The 15,745-nt window shown below is 50.6% G+C and overlaps 6 protein-coding genes across 6 annotated transcripts; 3 read left to right on the top strand and 3 right to left on the bottom strand.

Annotated features, from left to right (window-relative positions):
- Positions 1-148: 148 nt before the first annotated feature.
- On the top strand, positions 149-3,723 carry N7458_005708 (uncharacterized protein; the record flags this gene model as incomplete). The annotated part of the gene is made up of 3 exons (XM_056909090.1): positions 149-187; positions 243-2,702; positions 2,755-3,723. The coding sequence occupies 3 exons, from the start codon at positions 149-151 to the stop codon at positions 3,721-3,723; spliced, it is 3,468 nt and encodes a 1,155-aa protein (XP_056767708.1).
- Positions 3,724-4,021: 298 nt separating this feature from the next.
- On the bottom strand, positions 4,022-5,857 carry N7458_005707 (putative NADPH oxidase (NoxA); the record flags this gene model as incomplete). The annotated part of the gene is made up of 4 exons (XM_056909089.1): positions 4,022-4,911; positions 4,970-5,379; positions 5,439-5,693; positions 5,748-5,857. 4 exons carry the CDS (start codon positions 5,855-5,857, stop codon positions 4,022-4,024), a joined length of 1,665 nt encoding a protein of 554 aa, XP_056767707.1.
- Positions 5,858-8,621: 2,764 nt separating this feature from the next.
- Positions 8,622-9,177, top strand: N7458_005706 (uncharacterized protein; the record flags this gene model as incomplete). Its single annotated transcript, XM_056909088.1, has 3 exons — positions 8,622-8,679; positions 8,748-9,064; positions 9,121-9,177. The coding sequence occupies 3 exons, from the start codon at positions 8,622-8,624 to the stop codon at positions 9,175-9,177; spliced, it is 432 nt and encodes a 143-aa protein (XP_056767706.1).
- Positions 9,178-9,795: 618 nt separating this feature from the next.
- On the top strand, positions 9,796-10,854 carry N7458_005705 (mismatch-specific DNA-glycosylase; the record flags this gene model as incomplete). The annotated part of the gene is made up of 1 exon (XM_056909087.1): positions 9,796-10,854. The coding sequence occupies one exon, from the start codon at positions 9,796-9,798 to the stop codon at positions 10,852-10,854; it is 1,059 nt and encodes a 352-aa protein (XP_056767705.1).
- Positions 10,855-11,376: 522 nt separating this feature from the next.
- Positions 11,377-11,857, bottom strand: N7458_005704 (SBDS family protein; the record flags this gene model as incomplete). The annotated part of the gene is made up of 3 exons (XM_056909086.1): positions 11,377-11,436; positions 11,513-11,636; positions 11,694-11,857. The coding sequence occupies 3 exons, from the start codon at positions 11,855-11,857 to the stop codon at positions 11,377-11,379; spliced, it is 348 nt and encodes a 115-aa protein (XP_056767704.1).
- Positions 11,858-12,747: 890 nt separating this feature from the next.
- Positions 12,748-15,480, bottom strand: N7458_005703 (putative Rho guanyl nucleotide exchange factor; the record flags this gene model as incomplete). Its single annotated transcript, XM_056909085.1, has 7 exons — positions 12,748-13,700; positions 13,750-13,975; positions 14,042-14,260; positions 14,315-14,515; positions 14,566-14,880; positions 14,942-15,294; positions 15,327-15,480. The coding sequence occupies 7 exons, from the start codon at positions 15,478-15,480 to the stop codon at positions 12,748-12,750; spliced, it is 2,421 nt and encodes an 806-aa protein (XP_056767703.1).
- Positions 15,481-15,745: the final 265 nt, after the last annotated feature.

Below are 15,745 nucleotides of genomic sequence, written 5' to 3'. Positions count from 1 at the left end.
CTTCACCGCCCGTACTGCCGGAATATTTCCTTTCCGATCATCCCCTCTTACCTTCGGATTTTCCTTTCTCCGAAATCTCTTGACCGCCTTCCCTTTCGGATCATAATTTATCCGATCTATCTGATAACTCCACCTGCACGATAAGAAGATGGCGGATCCCACGACGATGGACACGTCGGGTTCGCAGGTGAGTCCAGCAACTCCTTCAAGGCTGAATCTGCAGGTGCTAATACTTAACCCAGGACAAAAAGGCTGTCCCCAAATTCTCCAGTTTCAAGGCTCCTCTGGCCACTTCGGAAGCTGATCGCGCGGCTGGAAAACAACGCCGCCATGATCACCGATCCCGCTCTCCTCGACGATCCAAAGAACACTACCGCTACCGGTCTCCCAGTCAGCGCTCTCATACCACGCGTCGCAATCGCTCCCAGTCCCCCTTGCGTGACCAGCGAGCTTCTCGCGAACGTCAGACAGACCACAATCGCACATGGCGTGACGAGACTGGCCGCAAGGAGGAGAAAAGACATCCCCCAGCTGTCAATCCTGCATCTTCTGACCTTTCCCATTTGAAATCAGAAGAGCTCTATGTTATTGACACAGAGGGCGATCGGTCTGTTCTGAAATATGGAACTGCGCATCGTTATGACATCCCCTTGTACCGTCGAGCCGGGGAAGGTCAAGTGCTGGGCTTACCCGAGAATTTGGCCATTGATCGAGAACACGCGGAAAGTGACACCATAGTTTTACGAGACAAAAATGCTGGTTCTCAAAAGCACAAATTTCCTGGGCCGCTGTCCGGGCCTGTAAAACAGCCAACGCAGCTTTACCGCCTCCGCCAGGATGCCAACCCTCCCGCCACCGAGGAGCTGAAGAGCGATACCATACTCCTCGAATATCCCATTGAGAAGGCGTCTGGTGTCAATACCGTTGAAAGCGACTCCGATGATGAGCGTTTTGCCTACCGCTCTATTCTCGGCAAAGCGAAGACCGAAGATGTCCTGCCCAAGGATATGGAACTTGTCACTGCCCAGGCAAGCAACAATGAAGAGCATCAAGTCAGTCTTGATGCGGAGCGTCGAGCTCGTAATGCCAAGCTATCGCACAACTTGGCGTGTAACCCGAAGGACGTCGCATCGTGGCTTGAGCTCATCGACAATCAGTCTGCTCTAGTTCTTGGTCCCGGAGAAGATGATCGTCACTTGACATCTGCCGAATGCAAGAGCGTGGCCGATATGAGGCTGTCCCTCTACGACAAGGCCCTGGTGAGTTGTGGCGACAGTGTTCATAAGGAGCTGTTGGTGCTTGGCCGCCTTCAGGAAGGTGGCCATCTCTGGGACAGAAAGCAGTTCTTCGAAGAATGGGAAAAAACTTTGGGCGAAAACCCTGAGTCCATGAGCCTTTGGTTGAAGTATCTGAATCTTCGACAAACAGATTTCCAAGACTTTGCCGTGGAAGATTGCAAGTCCTTGTTGGTCAACTACATGAAGCGCATCGACGCTAGTCCTCATGATTCTCGCTATCCTCAAGTCCAATGCTATCTGCTCTTGCGTCTAACCCTTTTGCTTCGCGAAGCTGGCTACACTGAGCTTGCAGTCGGTCTTTGGCAGGCTGTACTTGAATTCACTTGTTTTCGACCGGACGCTCACTCTGAGGGACAACGCGACACAGTTCTTCTGCAGTTCTGTGAATTCTGGGATTCCGAGGTTGCACGTTTGGGCGAGCTTAAGGGACATGGCTGGCGAAGCGATAAGAATCACAAGGTTGACCCTGTCACTCGTCCGCTTAGTGCCCATGTCGACGTTTCGTCCCTTGTCTCATCTTGGACAAGTTCTGAGCGAAACTTTATCCAAAACCTCAAGATGCCAGCCCGAAGTTTGGACATTCATGGAGTCAATGTGGATACTGCTTATTCGGTAGTTCTCACATCAGACCTCCTTCACATCCTGCCCTCATTTTGGCACGCGCCTGTACCTGACGATATCGTCAATGCCTTCTTGTACTTCTGCCACCTACCGCATCTGACGAGAGAGGGAAATGCTCAGACAACTCGGCTTTGGGACGGCGACAATTTTCTGCGAAATGAATCCCTGGACACGATTAAAGGCTATCTCTCCGAATCGCTCCCGCCGGGAATTGACGCCTCACAAACGACCTTTCCGCCGTTCTCATTCCCAGTCACGAGCTTCTTGCACACGCCAGAGACATTGTTCGCTCCAGAAAATTGGTTTTATTCTCTTCAATCGTGGAGCACGGCCCTCTCTGGCCAATCACACACTCTTGACACAGATTGGGTGCGACGGACCCTACAATCTTTGGCTGAGCGTTTTCACCAAGATGATGATTTGGCCGAGTATGCTCTAGCAGTGGCATTCGCTTGCGATCGTCGAGCAGCAACCAAATTCGCCAAAAGCTTGTTGAACAGCCGTCGTTCCAGTTTCAAGCTTTACAATGCCTTTGCTTTGATGCAGTGCCGCTTGGGTGCGCAAGATTTCGCTTACCAAGTCTGGTCCCAGGTTATCAATGACAACTTGAACTGCGGACCTCTTTGGAACACGTGGGCTTGGGAAATGCTTCGGCAGGGTGACATCTCAAGAACTTCCCACCTGCTCCATACCATGCTTCTAGGCAAGGTTGACTTGAAAGCATTCCATGCTGCTACTGAACAGAAGGAGTATAGCCCTTTCGATGATCTCAGGCTTCAGAAGGTAAGACCCCTTGCTTTTGAGGATCAAGTCAAGGCTCTAACCACTTGCACAGATTTTGCGTCGGTTTTGGGAGCGAGCACTTGCCGAGAAGATGCCTCACGTGTATGTGGCCTACATTGACTGCCTTGCCCTCCTTCAATACATCTCAGCGAAGTCACTGGATACGGCCCTTGATGTTTACGTTTCCGGAGTATTGAACTTGGGACACCTATCAGATGAGGAGGAGACTTTCAAGGCGTTTACCTCCGAACTCCTCCACCAGGCACGAGCCAGGCTCATCTATTTCCACGTATCTCAGAGGGGACAATTCCAGCCCCGCCGGGTGCAAATCCTTTGGGAGGAGAGCGTGAAACTGTTCCCCCTGAACACCATGTTCAGGGCCCTCCATATGTGGAATCAGTCACGTTGTTCATTTCTTGATCGAATTCGTCCTCCACCGGATTTTGAACAACACGAGCTGCGGGGCCGCTACAGGCTGGATCCCCAATCTAGCGTGTCACCCATTGTCGTTCAGAAGATACCAGTGACCCTCCACTTGTTCAATCTCTACGTGAATTTTTGTCGCCCGACGTTCGCGGGAGGGAATTTGCACACTGTGCGGGCGGCATTCGAAACATCCCTCGGCGAGCACGCGGACAGAGATGCGGCCCCTACAGACCTTGGCGATTATACCGCTCGGTCAAACATCACCATCTGGAAACTCTACTTCTTGTTTGAACTTGACCGGGCTCAGGACATCAAGGCGGCGAAGTCCGTCTTGTTACGTGCCATCGTTGCCTGTCCCTGGTCGAAGGAGTTGGTGATGCTTGCCTTTGAGCGTCTGGGTTGTCACGAGGACGGCATTACCTTCAGCGAATTCCGTGGGCTTTACGACTCGCTCGAAGAAAAGCAAGCTCGAATCCACGTGAAAATCGAGGAGGAGCTGAGAGAAGTGACCGTCCAGAGGGCGGCCGCTCAGGCCCAGGCCGATGCTTGGCTGAACGCCCTGGGAGCGCAGATGGAGGGAGTTGAAATGGGGTGAGGAGGATGAGAGAGATGAGGGTGTGAACTCTCAGAGTTCATCGGACGGCGTTTCTACGTTTGTCCATTAATAGCAATCAATTCACCCCGTGGATATTAAATTCAAAAAAATGTGCAATCATCATAAACTATATAGTACAAGGCATCAGACCATTCCGCCGTATGTGTAGTCCAGTATAAGCAGGCTCAATCAACTAAATGAAGAAAGACCGCAAACAGAGAGATCCGTAACTCATAACTTCATACGCGATGGGAATACAACGCATCGCCGAGGAAAAATTCGTGTAAAGTCGTTGGGACTAAAAGTGCTCCTTCCAGAACTTGAAACGAACCGCCTTGGTCGAGGCATACTTGGCTGCATCATTAATCTGTCGAGCCGCTGTATTCGGTCCACAGAAGTACACACCAACCTCCGTGGTAGAAGCCGTTTGAAGACCTTGGAGGTAAGTCTGGTTTAGCAAACCGAGACGCATAGCAGTGAAAAGGCGCTTGAAGTCCGGACGGCCAAAATTCGTTTGAGCCTTCAATTCGGTAAGGGGGTCTAAAGCTTGACCGACGGTATTCAGGTAGATATTCGCGGCAGTGTCGTCGTCAAGTCGCTGAGTGAGATAGGTATGAATGCGCAAGAACTCGGTGCTACCATGGTAAGCGGCCGTATTGGCAGACTGGGCTTCTAGGGAAGAGAGCAGAGCCTGGAACCATTCAAAGGAAGTGGTATCTTTGCAAATCCAGATAAATTCAACACGCTTGAGACGACGGGGAGGGTCCGGGCTGGAACGTAAATGCCAGATATTCTTCAAGATGGAAGCCCACGGCGTGACACCAATGCCAGTTCCGATGAGTACGGCAACTTCGTTCTCAAAGACATCTTCTGCTGGGGCACCGTAGGGGCCATCAATGCGTAGCTTAGGCATCGATTGCCCATTTTGCAAGGCGACTTCGTACATCCCCAGAGGATCGAGGCCTTCGAGGTCTTTTGCCTGCGCGGGACCGCATCCAAGAGCGTCTCCGAGGGCACGAGTGAAATCGCCAACTTGACGAACGTGAACACTAATGTACGGATCGAATGGACAGGAAGTGATTGTGAATGGGTGCCACTGGTTGCTGGAGACGTCGGGCACTTGGAGAAAGAGCCATTGACCGGGTTTGTACTTCATGCTGGGTTTGCAGAATTGGATCTCCATGGCATCTATTCGCATTGTCAGCATACGTTGTTCTCGACATGACAAGGGACCAGATCAACATACCATAAGGATGACGGATCACTTTTGTGATCTCGGTCTCCCGACGAGATCGAATCTCACGATACAGCCGCTCAGAGAGATACAAGGCGGCTGCGACAAGCTCCCATCGCCATCCTTCATAGCCGAGACAATGGCCCCAGAATTCTTTTCCTGCGAATGGAGAATATGGCTCTACAGTGTCTCGAACAAAGCAGCCCGTTGCATGGCTATACAGAGCCAACAAGAATGGTACAAAAAGGTGGTGCGTGTACCAGAAGGTTTCATATGACTGTTGTCTAATGCGGTGATGGGCTGTCGTATACATCAACAACATGCACAAAAGCATGACATGGCCTGTGATTCCCCCAGCTTGGGTGTAGTGAATCTGTACAGCCAACTCTGGGCGGATTTGATTCTTTTCGACGTTGTAGAAGCTGTAGACCAATCAGCAAGTTCCTTTGACATGTTCGGCTACGGATTCCAGACGACCTACTTGACATAATGCGCACCCGTGTGCACCGCCGAAAAGACCACGAGAGCATAGGCTATTTGGCGATGAAACCATGCAGACTCGTCAAGTGGTAGCCATCTGATCTGAGGTCGAAGCCACCGAAGAACATTCCGGCACATTGGAAAGAGGATCAGAGTTGCGTCTACAGACAGGACAAGACCTGCACCTCTGGAGATCCAGACCGAGTATTGGAGCACGTTCAACCCGGCTAGTTTGGTATTTATTGCTTGGAGATACCTATTCGAAGGTCAGTGGTTGTAGCAGCAACTATCTGAGGGATTTCTCTCATACCATCCAAGAGCAAAAATGCCGATATGAGTCGCCCAAAAGCCGGCGTAGAACATCAATTTTGTCGGGGTCAGATCAGCTCGTTTGAGCCAGGATTCATTACTTGCGACCATATTGTCGTCTTGAAGATTAATGACGTCGACCAGCGACGACTGTCTTTGCAGAGCTTTGATTAAAGGAACGACGAGCAAAGGTTGGCCAGCAACCCGAACTTTTGAGGGGGAACCCTAGATCCGTGAGGGATCACAGGTCTTCTCGTAAGAGAGGCTCCGGGGTCAGGTATCAGTTGAGTTGCTTGATATGCGAGAAATGTTGTCGTCGCCGTCTTTTCCTCTCCATGAGCTTGTATTCTCGATCACGAACCACCCCGCCGATCGCGGGACTGATTCCAGGCCAAAGTTGGCCCAGGTGTCACAGCGGGCGTTTGGTAAAGGACCACGGGCTTGAGGTTGGTCTTTCAAGTTAAATAGATACAATACGATCGTTTGAGAATCCTCACAGGCCGATTTCTGGCAGGGCAAGAACTGGCGTCGTTGTACAAACTCAAAGAGGTTGATGTTTCGAGCGCGCAAGGTGAAACTAAACGCTCATTCGAAAAGATGCACCTGCAAGACAGTTCCGGGCAGGGTTGGCATGCAGTGACATTGATGGATAAGGACAAAACCAAAGGCTGGAGGGAGGTTCAAAGATTCCCAGCGATGTGGTTTTCGTTACAGGGATGTGAGAAAGGGAGGGGGGGCCGATCTATAATTAATTACATCGCTTCCAGCGGGCCACAACAACCGAGAGCCCGAAAACAAACTCGACCTGGCTTGCCCAATAGACAAACACCCTACGTCCGTGCTTTTTGGATCCTCATCACCCTCTACAAGCGCAATGGTCGCTCCTCTGATGTGATAGGTGTTCGTTGGTAGTCCTAAAAACTTCGTAAAAATTCCGGGGTTGGCTGGTGGGAACCTATTCCTACACCGTCTTCTCTTATCCAAAGGCTCTAGAGCTCTCGTCACTTTCTCTAGACTCGCTTGGCCATGGCCTTTTTTTAGAACTATAGTTAGCGCAAGGATCTTGGCGGGGTATAGTTGAGATACAAAAGATCATAAGATTGTGAGGCATTCCTGCTTGGCTTGGGTTCTATCAACCGCGGGGTTTTTCACTGCTTCCTGCTTCGCCCATGTGTTACGATTGTGGTTGCGATGGGGATTCCGCTGAGTTCGTTCACAAACTCCCATTTGCGAGTTAAAAAAAAACCAATCCGTATTCAATCTGACGAAGCATGTTCCTTTAGACCTAATAATCCATGGCCGTCCACATGGCAAGATAGTGGTGAACGAGGTGGAGCAACGCCTCGAGGACCTTGAAATTTGGCAAAGCCCATCTGGGAGTGTCCGACAATTGGATCGAAAAAAGACTGGTGAGTGGTCAGCGGCAACTGAAGCTAAGGCAGAATATCACTGGCCAACTGGCCTATAGCGTGCATTCTGCAAGCGCTTGCTTTCGTCACACGAATCCCCAAGTTCTACCGAATTGTTCGATTCGTATGTGATCATGCCTGTCTCTTGGCCCGGACATTCCACCCAATTCTGGCTCGGGAATGGCCTCTCAGAGATCCCAAATATAGCATGGAAACTTTTTGGGCGGGGAAGGGTGTGGTGCAGTTTGTGCCGCTATCTTGACCTGCTTAGGGGTTCTCACCCACACGGGAATCTGGGCCCACTTGGCACTGGATATCACGTCGGCCATCACAACTTTCTCCTCTCTAACTGCTGTCTTGGGCTTGGTCCGCCGCAATCGGGCTGGATGTGCAGACATCAGAGTGCGGAAGCATCGGGGAGTGTACCACAGCGAGTCAGGGCCGAGGTGATCATCTGACGCCCGACGGGTTGTAAACATCCCCTTGTCTTGGGCACAATAGAACCCCATCCACAGACTCGCAAGAGATCGCCCTGGACACCCGCAGAAGTCATCCCCAGCCACTCGGCACAACAATTCGAATTGTGTGTGAAACGGGTCAACTCCTCCTCGAGGAACGAACCCAGTTATTCCCTGGAAGCGCGTGCCACGAGCTGCACCTCTGCATCTCATCACGCCAAGGACCTGCGCTGTGGACGCTGATTTGCCCTCGACCGACAGGGCGATCCGCTCCGTCACATCACCTTTCACCCAATCACACCGCGGACAAGCTCTCTTCAGCACGCAGGGAAAAGAGGGGAATATCCAGTCGCTGGTCCCCGCGATGCACGGCTATGAAGACTCATTGGCTGTGGGCGCTTAAGTGTATCCGTGCGGATCACAGATGAAATACTGTAGCTAGCTTGACAGAGCACTACTCGCCTCGATATGCCCGCCATACATTGGATTCTTCCATCCACCCATGTACCCAGTGACCTTTTTTGGGCGTTTTGGCGCCCAAGCGTCACAATAATCCTGTCGCTTCGTAGATTGGTTACAGCGGCCAAGTGGGTGAGCCTTTGCTACTTCGGGTCTAAGTATAGAATTCTTATACTCGAACCCCCGCCTGCAGGTGCGGGCGGTACCTCAACGCATTCCACCAGCTTTTCTTCCAAGGCTCTTCAATCATGCTATTGCCATAAGACTCCGTCTAGAGTTTCCCTCGCCGTCCTACTGTTAACCCTTCTTTTCTCGTCGGAGATCGACCGGTAGAGATTCGGCTTGATGGGCAAGTCGCAAACTCCGTCGCAGAGCTCAATCTCCTCCATCGCATCGCTCTAAGTGCCTTCATACACGAGCGCTGTTAACAGAGACTGACCGGCGTCGCTTCTCCGTGAGCGATTGCCGTGCAAACCTTGGAATCTATCGCTGGCCGAGGGATTCACCCGATATACATGCTATTGCATCAGAACCATATAATCCGGCAAGATGGGCAGGCTCATCAAAAATCACTGGGCGCGACTAATTATCCTGACAGCCTCAGCCTGTATGCTTCTTCCTATAATCTCCGTCACATTTCAGCGGGAGCTAAGCTAACTCTTAATCTGCTCACAGACCAAGTCGCAGGTGCGATCGAGGGCTTCATCTGGCCAAAAGTCTTCTGGGACTTCATTTCGAAGAACCTTGATGCCGCCGTCTCCCCGATTCCGGTCCTTCAGACCCTCAATCTACTCATGGGTCTCATCGGCCTAGCCTGGGAGTGGCCCTTGCGACCTCTAGCGGGATCATTACCACATCGCAGTATTGAACTTCGACTTGTCGTATACCCTCTCAGCGCTCTGTTCGCTGCACTGCTCTACCAGGGAACCGATCCTGCGTTGTATTACCTGATTGGTATTGGTGTCTATTTCTGGGCTTACAGTGAAGGCGAGGTAAGTTGAAAATATCGGGAGAACACTCAAGACACGCTTACTGACAACCTGTATAGATTGTTTGTCCAGAACCTTGGACGTTACCCAAACGGTCGAGGGTCCTTAAAGCTTAGGCTTCGAATCGGTCCAATCTATTACGTATATTGGACGCAGATAATGTACATAGTTAATTGAACATAATATTACATCCGATCTATACCTACATAATCATTTTTTTCAATAGAAAATAGACCAGGTTCACCACTTCCTGCTATCTGGGGTTTCCTCCTCGATGATCTATATATCCTTGTTGATTGGACTGGGATCCCGAATTCCCAGCCACACCAAAATACTATGCAGATGCCCCTAAACCCTCAAATTTACAGCTTGGTAGATAGCATCCATTTCATTCGCAATTCTACCTTCAGGTATTTAGTCATGTAATGTTTATTGAACGATAGGTGTGATGTGATCAACAAGGCCATTCCATCTATTGGGGATCGATATCTGGTGCCTGATAGATAAGGCCTACATCAAATCACGTGACCTTCTTCACCCAAGCTTCGAAGAGTTTCCAAGAAATTCAAGACCGAACGTTGATCGACCACAGATACGAACAGCAATAGCTACTTACCTCTGGGCTCTGCCCGCATTCGTCAAGGATTACACGAAGCAACGTGCATCGTCAGGTGGCACAAAATCAGACTAATAACCACAACTGAACCTAGCATATATACACTGACTTGGCCACGATGCCCTCTGAGACCCAACTTGACGAACTCCCCGCAGTGCGAGAGGGCACCCCAGCAGAGCCCCCAGTCACAGAAGATATATCGGTCGATAGGATTACCAGTTTTCATGGCAAGCTGAATCGTTTCCTTCTCACAAACAGCATGGCTGCCGAGTCCATCATCAGGCCAGTCAGTCCCTTAAAAAGAGAACTCGATGCCCTCGAACTCAAGCAAGAACCTACTGCCAGCGGCTTGGAAAGCATGCCCTTCCATGAACGAAGGATGCGCAGTACCACAGCCAGTCCGAAAAGACCCAGAGTGGAACGAACCATCACGACTACAGCCTCCACAAACCTCACCCAACCGCCTCGCATCACCCGCTCACGTTCCTCATCCTCCATCCCACAATCCCCAATAGCTTCTCCCAAGAAGTCCCCCCGTCGAGGGAAGCCCCCTCCAACACACACCCCAACAGCCGCCGACTCCCTGCTCCGTGACACCATTCCCCCAAACCTAACCCTCCTCCTCGTGGGCGTGAACCCAGGCATCCTTACCGGTACAACGGGCTTCGCCTACGCCCACCCGTCAAACCTCTACTGGAAACTCCTCCATTCCTCTGGCATAACATCCATCCGACACCCGCCCTCAGACACATACAAGCTTCCCGCGCTCTACAACGTGGGTAACACCAACATCGTGGAACGCCCCTCCCGGGACGCAAGCATGCTCAGCAAAGCCGAAATGGACGCTGGGGTGCCCTTTCTCCAAGCCAAAATCGCCGCGCAACGGCCCGAAGCTGTTTGTCTGGTCGGTAAGGGGATTTGGGAGGCTGTGTGGCGTGTACGGCATGGGCGGGGCATTCGTAAAGAGGAGTTTCGGTATGGATGGCAGGATGAGGCGGAGAATATGGGGTGTACGGCTGGGAGTGAGTGGGGTGGTGCGCCTGTGTTTGTGGCGACCACGACGAGTGGACTTGCTGCTGGGATGAGTATACCGGAGAAGGAGGCTGTCTGGGCGGAGTTAGGAGCTTGGGTTGTGAAGCGGCGGGTCGAGAGGGGGTTCATTGCTTCCGAAGTCTGATTCTTATGACCTTGTGAATAGTTGCTGGTGTACTTGCTGCTTGAGATGGTCTCGTTGCTATATACCCTGGATTCTGGCGATTATGTGAAGGCTCTATCCACAGCTATTCTTTACCTGATATCTCGAAATTTGAGTGCGTTGCTATATCACATATACAAGATAATAAAGAGCACTACTCATTGGAGACTTGTGATATTTGTATGACGAGTTCAGATTTCTCGTCCTCTCGTTATTTCATGATATCAGGTATGGAAGCCTGCCACTGCTAACTAATGCAATACAGCCCAAATGGAAACACCTTTCCGGAATATGTCAAAATCACTCACATCCACAAGACAGCCCAGAATATGGATCTTCATTCAAACGGTGAACCGTAAACCATGAACCGGCGGGGCCAAGGTCGTAGAAAACGAAATGAGAAGGTTGGATATCTTCAGGGATTTCGAGAGCGTAGGATGATAAAAGGAAACGGCCATGGTTGTGTGATCCATCATTGGAACCATTCAGAAGTGATTGACTCATTTACCGGGTAATACCCATGGAGCCCATGGAGTCGTTCTTGGTGCCTTCACGCTCGCGTGTCTATATCAATAACAGTCAGCATATCAATAACGCTTCAGGCCGGTGGGAACGGGAAAGAATGAAAGAAGAAACGAACCGTGCTGGTCTGGTACTCGCCGCCCTCCAGGATCTTGACAAGGCATTCATCGTCCTTGGAGGTACCGAACTCATTCTCCAGAGCATTCTTGCTGGCGCTGTCAAGAACGCCTTGGGCGCCGTGGCTGATGGGGACAAGAATGTTAGCCCATACCATCAACAAGAAACGATGACAGACTTACCTATGAGTTACAAATATCTTCCACCCGTTGAGCACATCAGTCAATGGGACGCTGCGGTCACCTTTCCACTTCTGCAGGATCCCCAGGTCATCAACGAAGACAATAAAGTCCTCCGAGCGACCCTTGTAAAAGATCTTGTGGGTGGGATCGTTGGCGCGAGGCATTTTGAAAGTTCTGAGATGATTGTAGAATTCAATTGGATGTAAGCGTGTAAGATGGATGGTAGCAAATAGCAAAGAGGAAAAGGAAGAAAGGTCGGGGGAGCTTTAAAAGCAATGATGATGATGGATGACGTCACCTGCCTCTGCCGTTGCGCAAATGCTCGTGTGTCATGGAAAACTCCCGTCCGTCTGCCTCACGACGTCATCCAATCCGCTTGGCTGAATCTTTTGGGTCTTTTCTGGCCTGTTTGGTCGATTGTGGAGTCCACTGGTGGAGATCAGCCCATGTTATTAGTCTTTCGTTGTCATTCCTACCAATTCGTTGCGGCTCGAGCTATTGCAGTATCGTCACATAATAATATCATGCCCTGACTTATACTCCACAGTGGCGTCAGTGTCAATTGCTGGGGTATGTATCATGCAACAGCTGGTATCTAGTATGTACAGTACTATGTCTCTAGTCTCTTCGGTGGATCTTGTTGGCACTTTGGATAGCTTCATGTACTCCTGTTTCTAGCTTGGGTAGGGCATGCGACCTCTGCAGTTCCCCTCTCCTAAAACCCAAAATCCGCAACATGCTTTTTTTAATGGCGCTGCCGTATTCAAAATCTTGAAAATTTAATCATTGAGCGTTTTCATTCACCCTAGAATCCTTATCAACCTAGTCTAGAACCCTACCATAAAGTATACAAGCATAAGAAGCGTGCCAAGGCAGGCCAGCATTTGAAACAGTGCATTTGAGTAAGAATTATGAACAAAAGTGCCATACAAAGGTATACAGCCGATAGTAAGAATGTCAGTCCAAGCCAAACATGCCAATATGCCGCCTGTCTGTGACACCATCCCGAGCTATCAAATCTGACGATAGCTCCCCTTCAATTCCCGTCTCCATGTCACATGCCGGGTTTTGATCGCATCAGATTCTTCGGTGAAAGTGCACTCAGTATACCAATCGGTGATGACCATTTCTTTCGCGATGGAGATATTTCAGAGCTGATTTCCTGGCTAGTGCGTTTCTCACTCCGTGGCGAAGATGCAGATTCAGACGTTCTTTTGGGTGTGCTCCGGAATCGAATTGTCCTTTGACGTCCAATCGTGGATGTGGGTGTCTTGGGTGACCTGCAGTCTGCCTCTGCTGAGCGGCGCTGATCGTTGGCCCCATCCTGAGGGGTCACCAAATCCTTTTCCTCCCCACTTTGGTAGTCAATAGAGCGTGCGTCCGCAGCCGCCCGTCCGGACTGGCTCGCGATGCTGACGGAGCTGGACCGTTTGGCAAATGTGGCATGTAGACTGAGGCGTCTCATAATCGAACCACGACGAAATAGGTCCCCTCGTCCTAGCACCATTCCCGGCAGGGGAAGTACATCTCGGGTATAGACATCCGAGATCAATCGCTCCAGTCGAATTCGCTCCGCTCGTTTTGCAGTCACGGTCAGAGCACCACGTGCGACGGTGGTCTTGGGCCGTTCAATCTCACCCTCCGATGGTGGATTCGTGGTCTCATCCGTCGTGTGGGGAAAGTGTGTCTTCTTGATGACCACAGGTTGGACGTTCGCCTTGCGTGCGACGCCCACGGAATCCATGGACGAGCGTCTGGCCAGAGATGCCACTGTGTATTGTATGCGATCTAACGGCAGGAGCGGAAGGTTTAGAAAAGAGTACTTTCTTGGATCCCAGGTCCCGCCTGGTTTGCCCATCTCTGCAAGGGCTGCAGAGCACTTCAAGGTCTCTGTCTTCCATAATCTCTCTTCGATTGCGGATGACGCACTGAGCACAAATTCAAAGCTCTCTTCTTGCACTTGGAACTGGAACTTCCACGAGAACGAGCACCCATAGCAAAAAAGCCCTGGAGAATCAGAATGTAACAGAGAAAATGGTGGCCAAAGACTACTTACCTTGGCCATTTTGAATGGTCTCCTCCTTCAAATCCCCCAGGTAAATACAGGCCACAACTTCCAGTCGACGAGAATCCTCCAGCCCTTTCGAAAGCAGCAAATAGCAGTTGAAGAGAGCGCAAACCATGAAGTCTCCCGTAGTTTGGCCTGGTATCTGGTATGTGACATGCAAAACCCCACACAGCGTCATCGGACCCAAGTCTTTATATATGTCCTGTAGTTTGTACTTGATGTATTCAAATGTCAGCAGTCATACCACCACTTCTCTAGGTGGTGAAATCAACATGCATACCGATTCAGAAAAATCAATTCGCCCCTGAAGGAGGATAGTTTTTTGGATTCGGTCTTTCTTGACGGGATTCCCTGTTGCCGAGTTGATTCGGGCAACCAGAACGCGCAAGCTCTCCAAAATTTGCCGTATTCCGTTATGAGAAGATGGACAATCACTGACAGGGGTATTGCGGAGTAGGTCTTGAAGGAGAAGCGGATACTTACACAGTCGCTGAATGGGCTAGCTAATTGTCAATGAATCACTTCATGCAATGTGGAAGGCCACAGATTTTACCTTGATCATCAGATCACTCATAGTCATGGATTTGTTGTCTTCGTGCTTTCGGCTTTCGATGGAGGCAACTGATTTTGATAGAGCTTCAATACCCTGATCGAACATTGCCCAGTTCGGAACCGAGCGTCGCAAGATGGCCAAGTCCTGAGTGAACAGATCATAGTTGCTACAAAATTCTTCGTATGCAGGGAAAGACACAGACTGCACCAGATTAGTATTTGTTACACTTGCCACCGGTAAAGATAACATACCAAATTCTCCACGGCGCGTGCGACTTCAAGAGCCTCCAGTGGCTCCGCTTGCATGGCCTTGAGACGCTTATTAATGGTAGCTTTGAAGTTCCGAGTTCTCAAGGACCGGTTTTGCAGACCTTTCAGTCCAGGCAATTCGATGCCACTCAGGCGTTTCGAAAGTCCCCGAGTCAAAAGATCAGAAGCGCCGTCAGGGGCCGCTGAAGTTGACATCGGGGATATAGTTTGCAACTGCGTCAAAAAACTCTCGTGGATACCGCGAATTCTTTGAATGTTGTGATATATTTCCGGCCTGGTATCAAAGATCGAGAGAACCTTGCAAACTTTGATTAGCCGAGTGCTCTCCGGCATCAAGGTCCGCTGCCTGATGACCTACTCCTGTAAGCGCTTTGAGACCCATCACATAGTCAGCCTCGGTCGTGAGTATTTCCTGCAATACTTGACGCCTCTTGTTCGCGCGGATCTCTGCCTGATCATCGACGTACTGGCTTGACGTCGGACGAGAGCTGTCGGCTGAGAATCGAGCATCCGAGAGGCTACTTTGACCCGCCGTGCTTTGTGTTGTCCCTCTGGATCTTCCAAAGCTTCGACTAGTGATGCTGAGGGTAGTGGTCTTCACAGTTCCCAACTGCGACGAATGTCCTGACAGCAGCGAGTCCCGGCGATCACCCGAGTTGTGCGAGGCAAATTCGGGTTGCGAGGATTCAAACCAGCCCGGGACGTATCGTTCTGGGATTGTTGAAGGCACCCTTTTGCGGGACCGAAAACTGTCCATCCATTTCTTGAATGGATGGGGGTATTCGGTGTCAATGGCAAGACCTCTTCTGCCTTCTCTGCCAGAAGCTGTTCGGTTTCATCTTCCACAAGAAGCTCGTTTGTCTCGATCTCGATCACATCGACGTCAGTGTTCTCCATCCTGCAACAAAGCGGCAAATGCGCCTGTTTGATGTCGAATACTCGATTCTGGAGTCATGAAGGTTGTGAACAGCCCCGGGAAGGCAATGTAAACACGGTCATACCAGAAACTGCTGCATTCGAGCTTGAAGCACTCATTGTTTGGCAGTCGCGACGGAGACCGCGACTTGCAAGGAAAGCGGGCTCTGCAAACGAGGCGAGAAGTTTTCTTTCTCTTGTCGCGTGTCTTTTCTTTTTCCCTTTTGTGCTTCCTGTCAGGGCATCG

Source organism: Penicillium daleae, assembly GCF_028827525.1.
Source record: "Penicillium daleae strain IBT 16125 chromosome Unknown utg000005l_segment0_segment0, whole genome shotgun sequence".
NCBI lineage: Eukaryota > Fungi > Ascomycota > Eurotiomycetes > Eurotiales > Aspergillaceae > Penicillium > Penicillium daleae.
The sequence above is the reverse complement of the archived record's forward strand: the minus strand, read 5'-3'. Positions and strand labels throughout refer to the sequence as shown.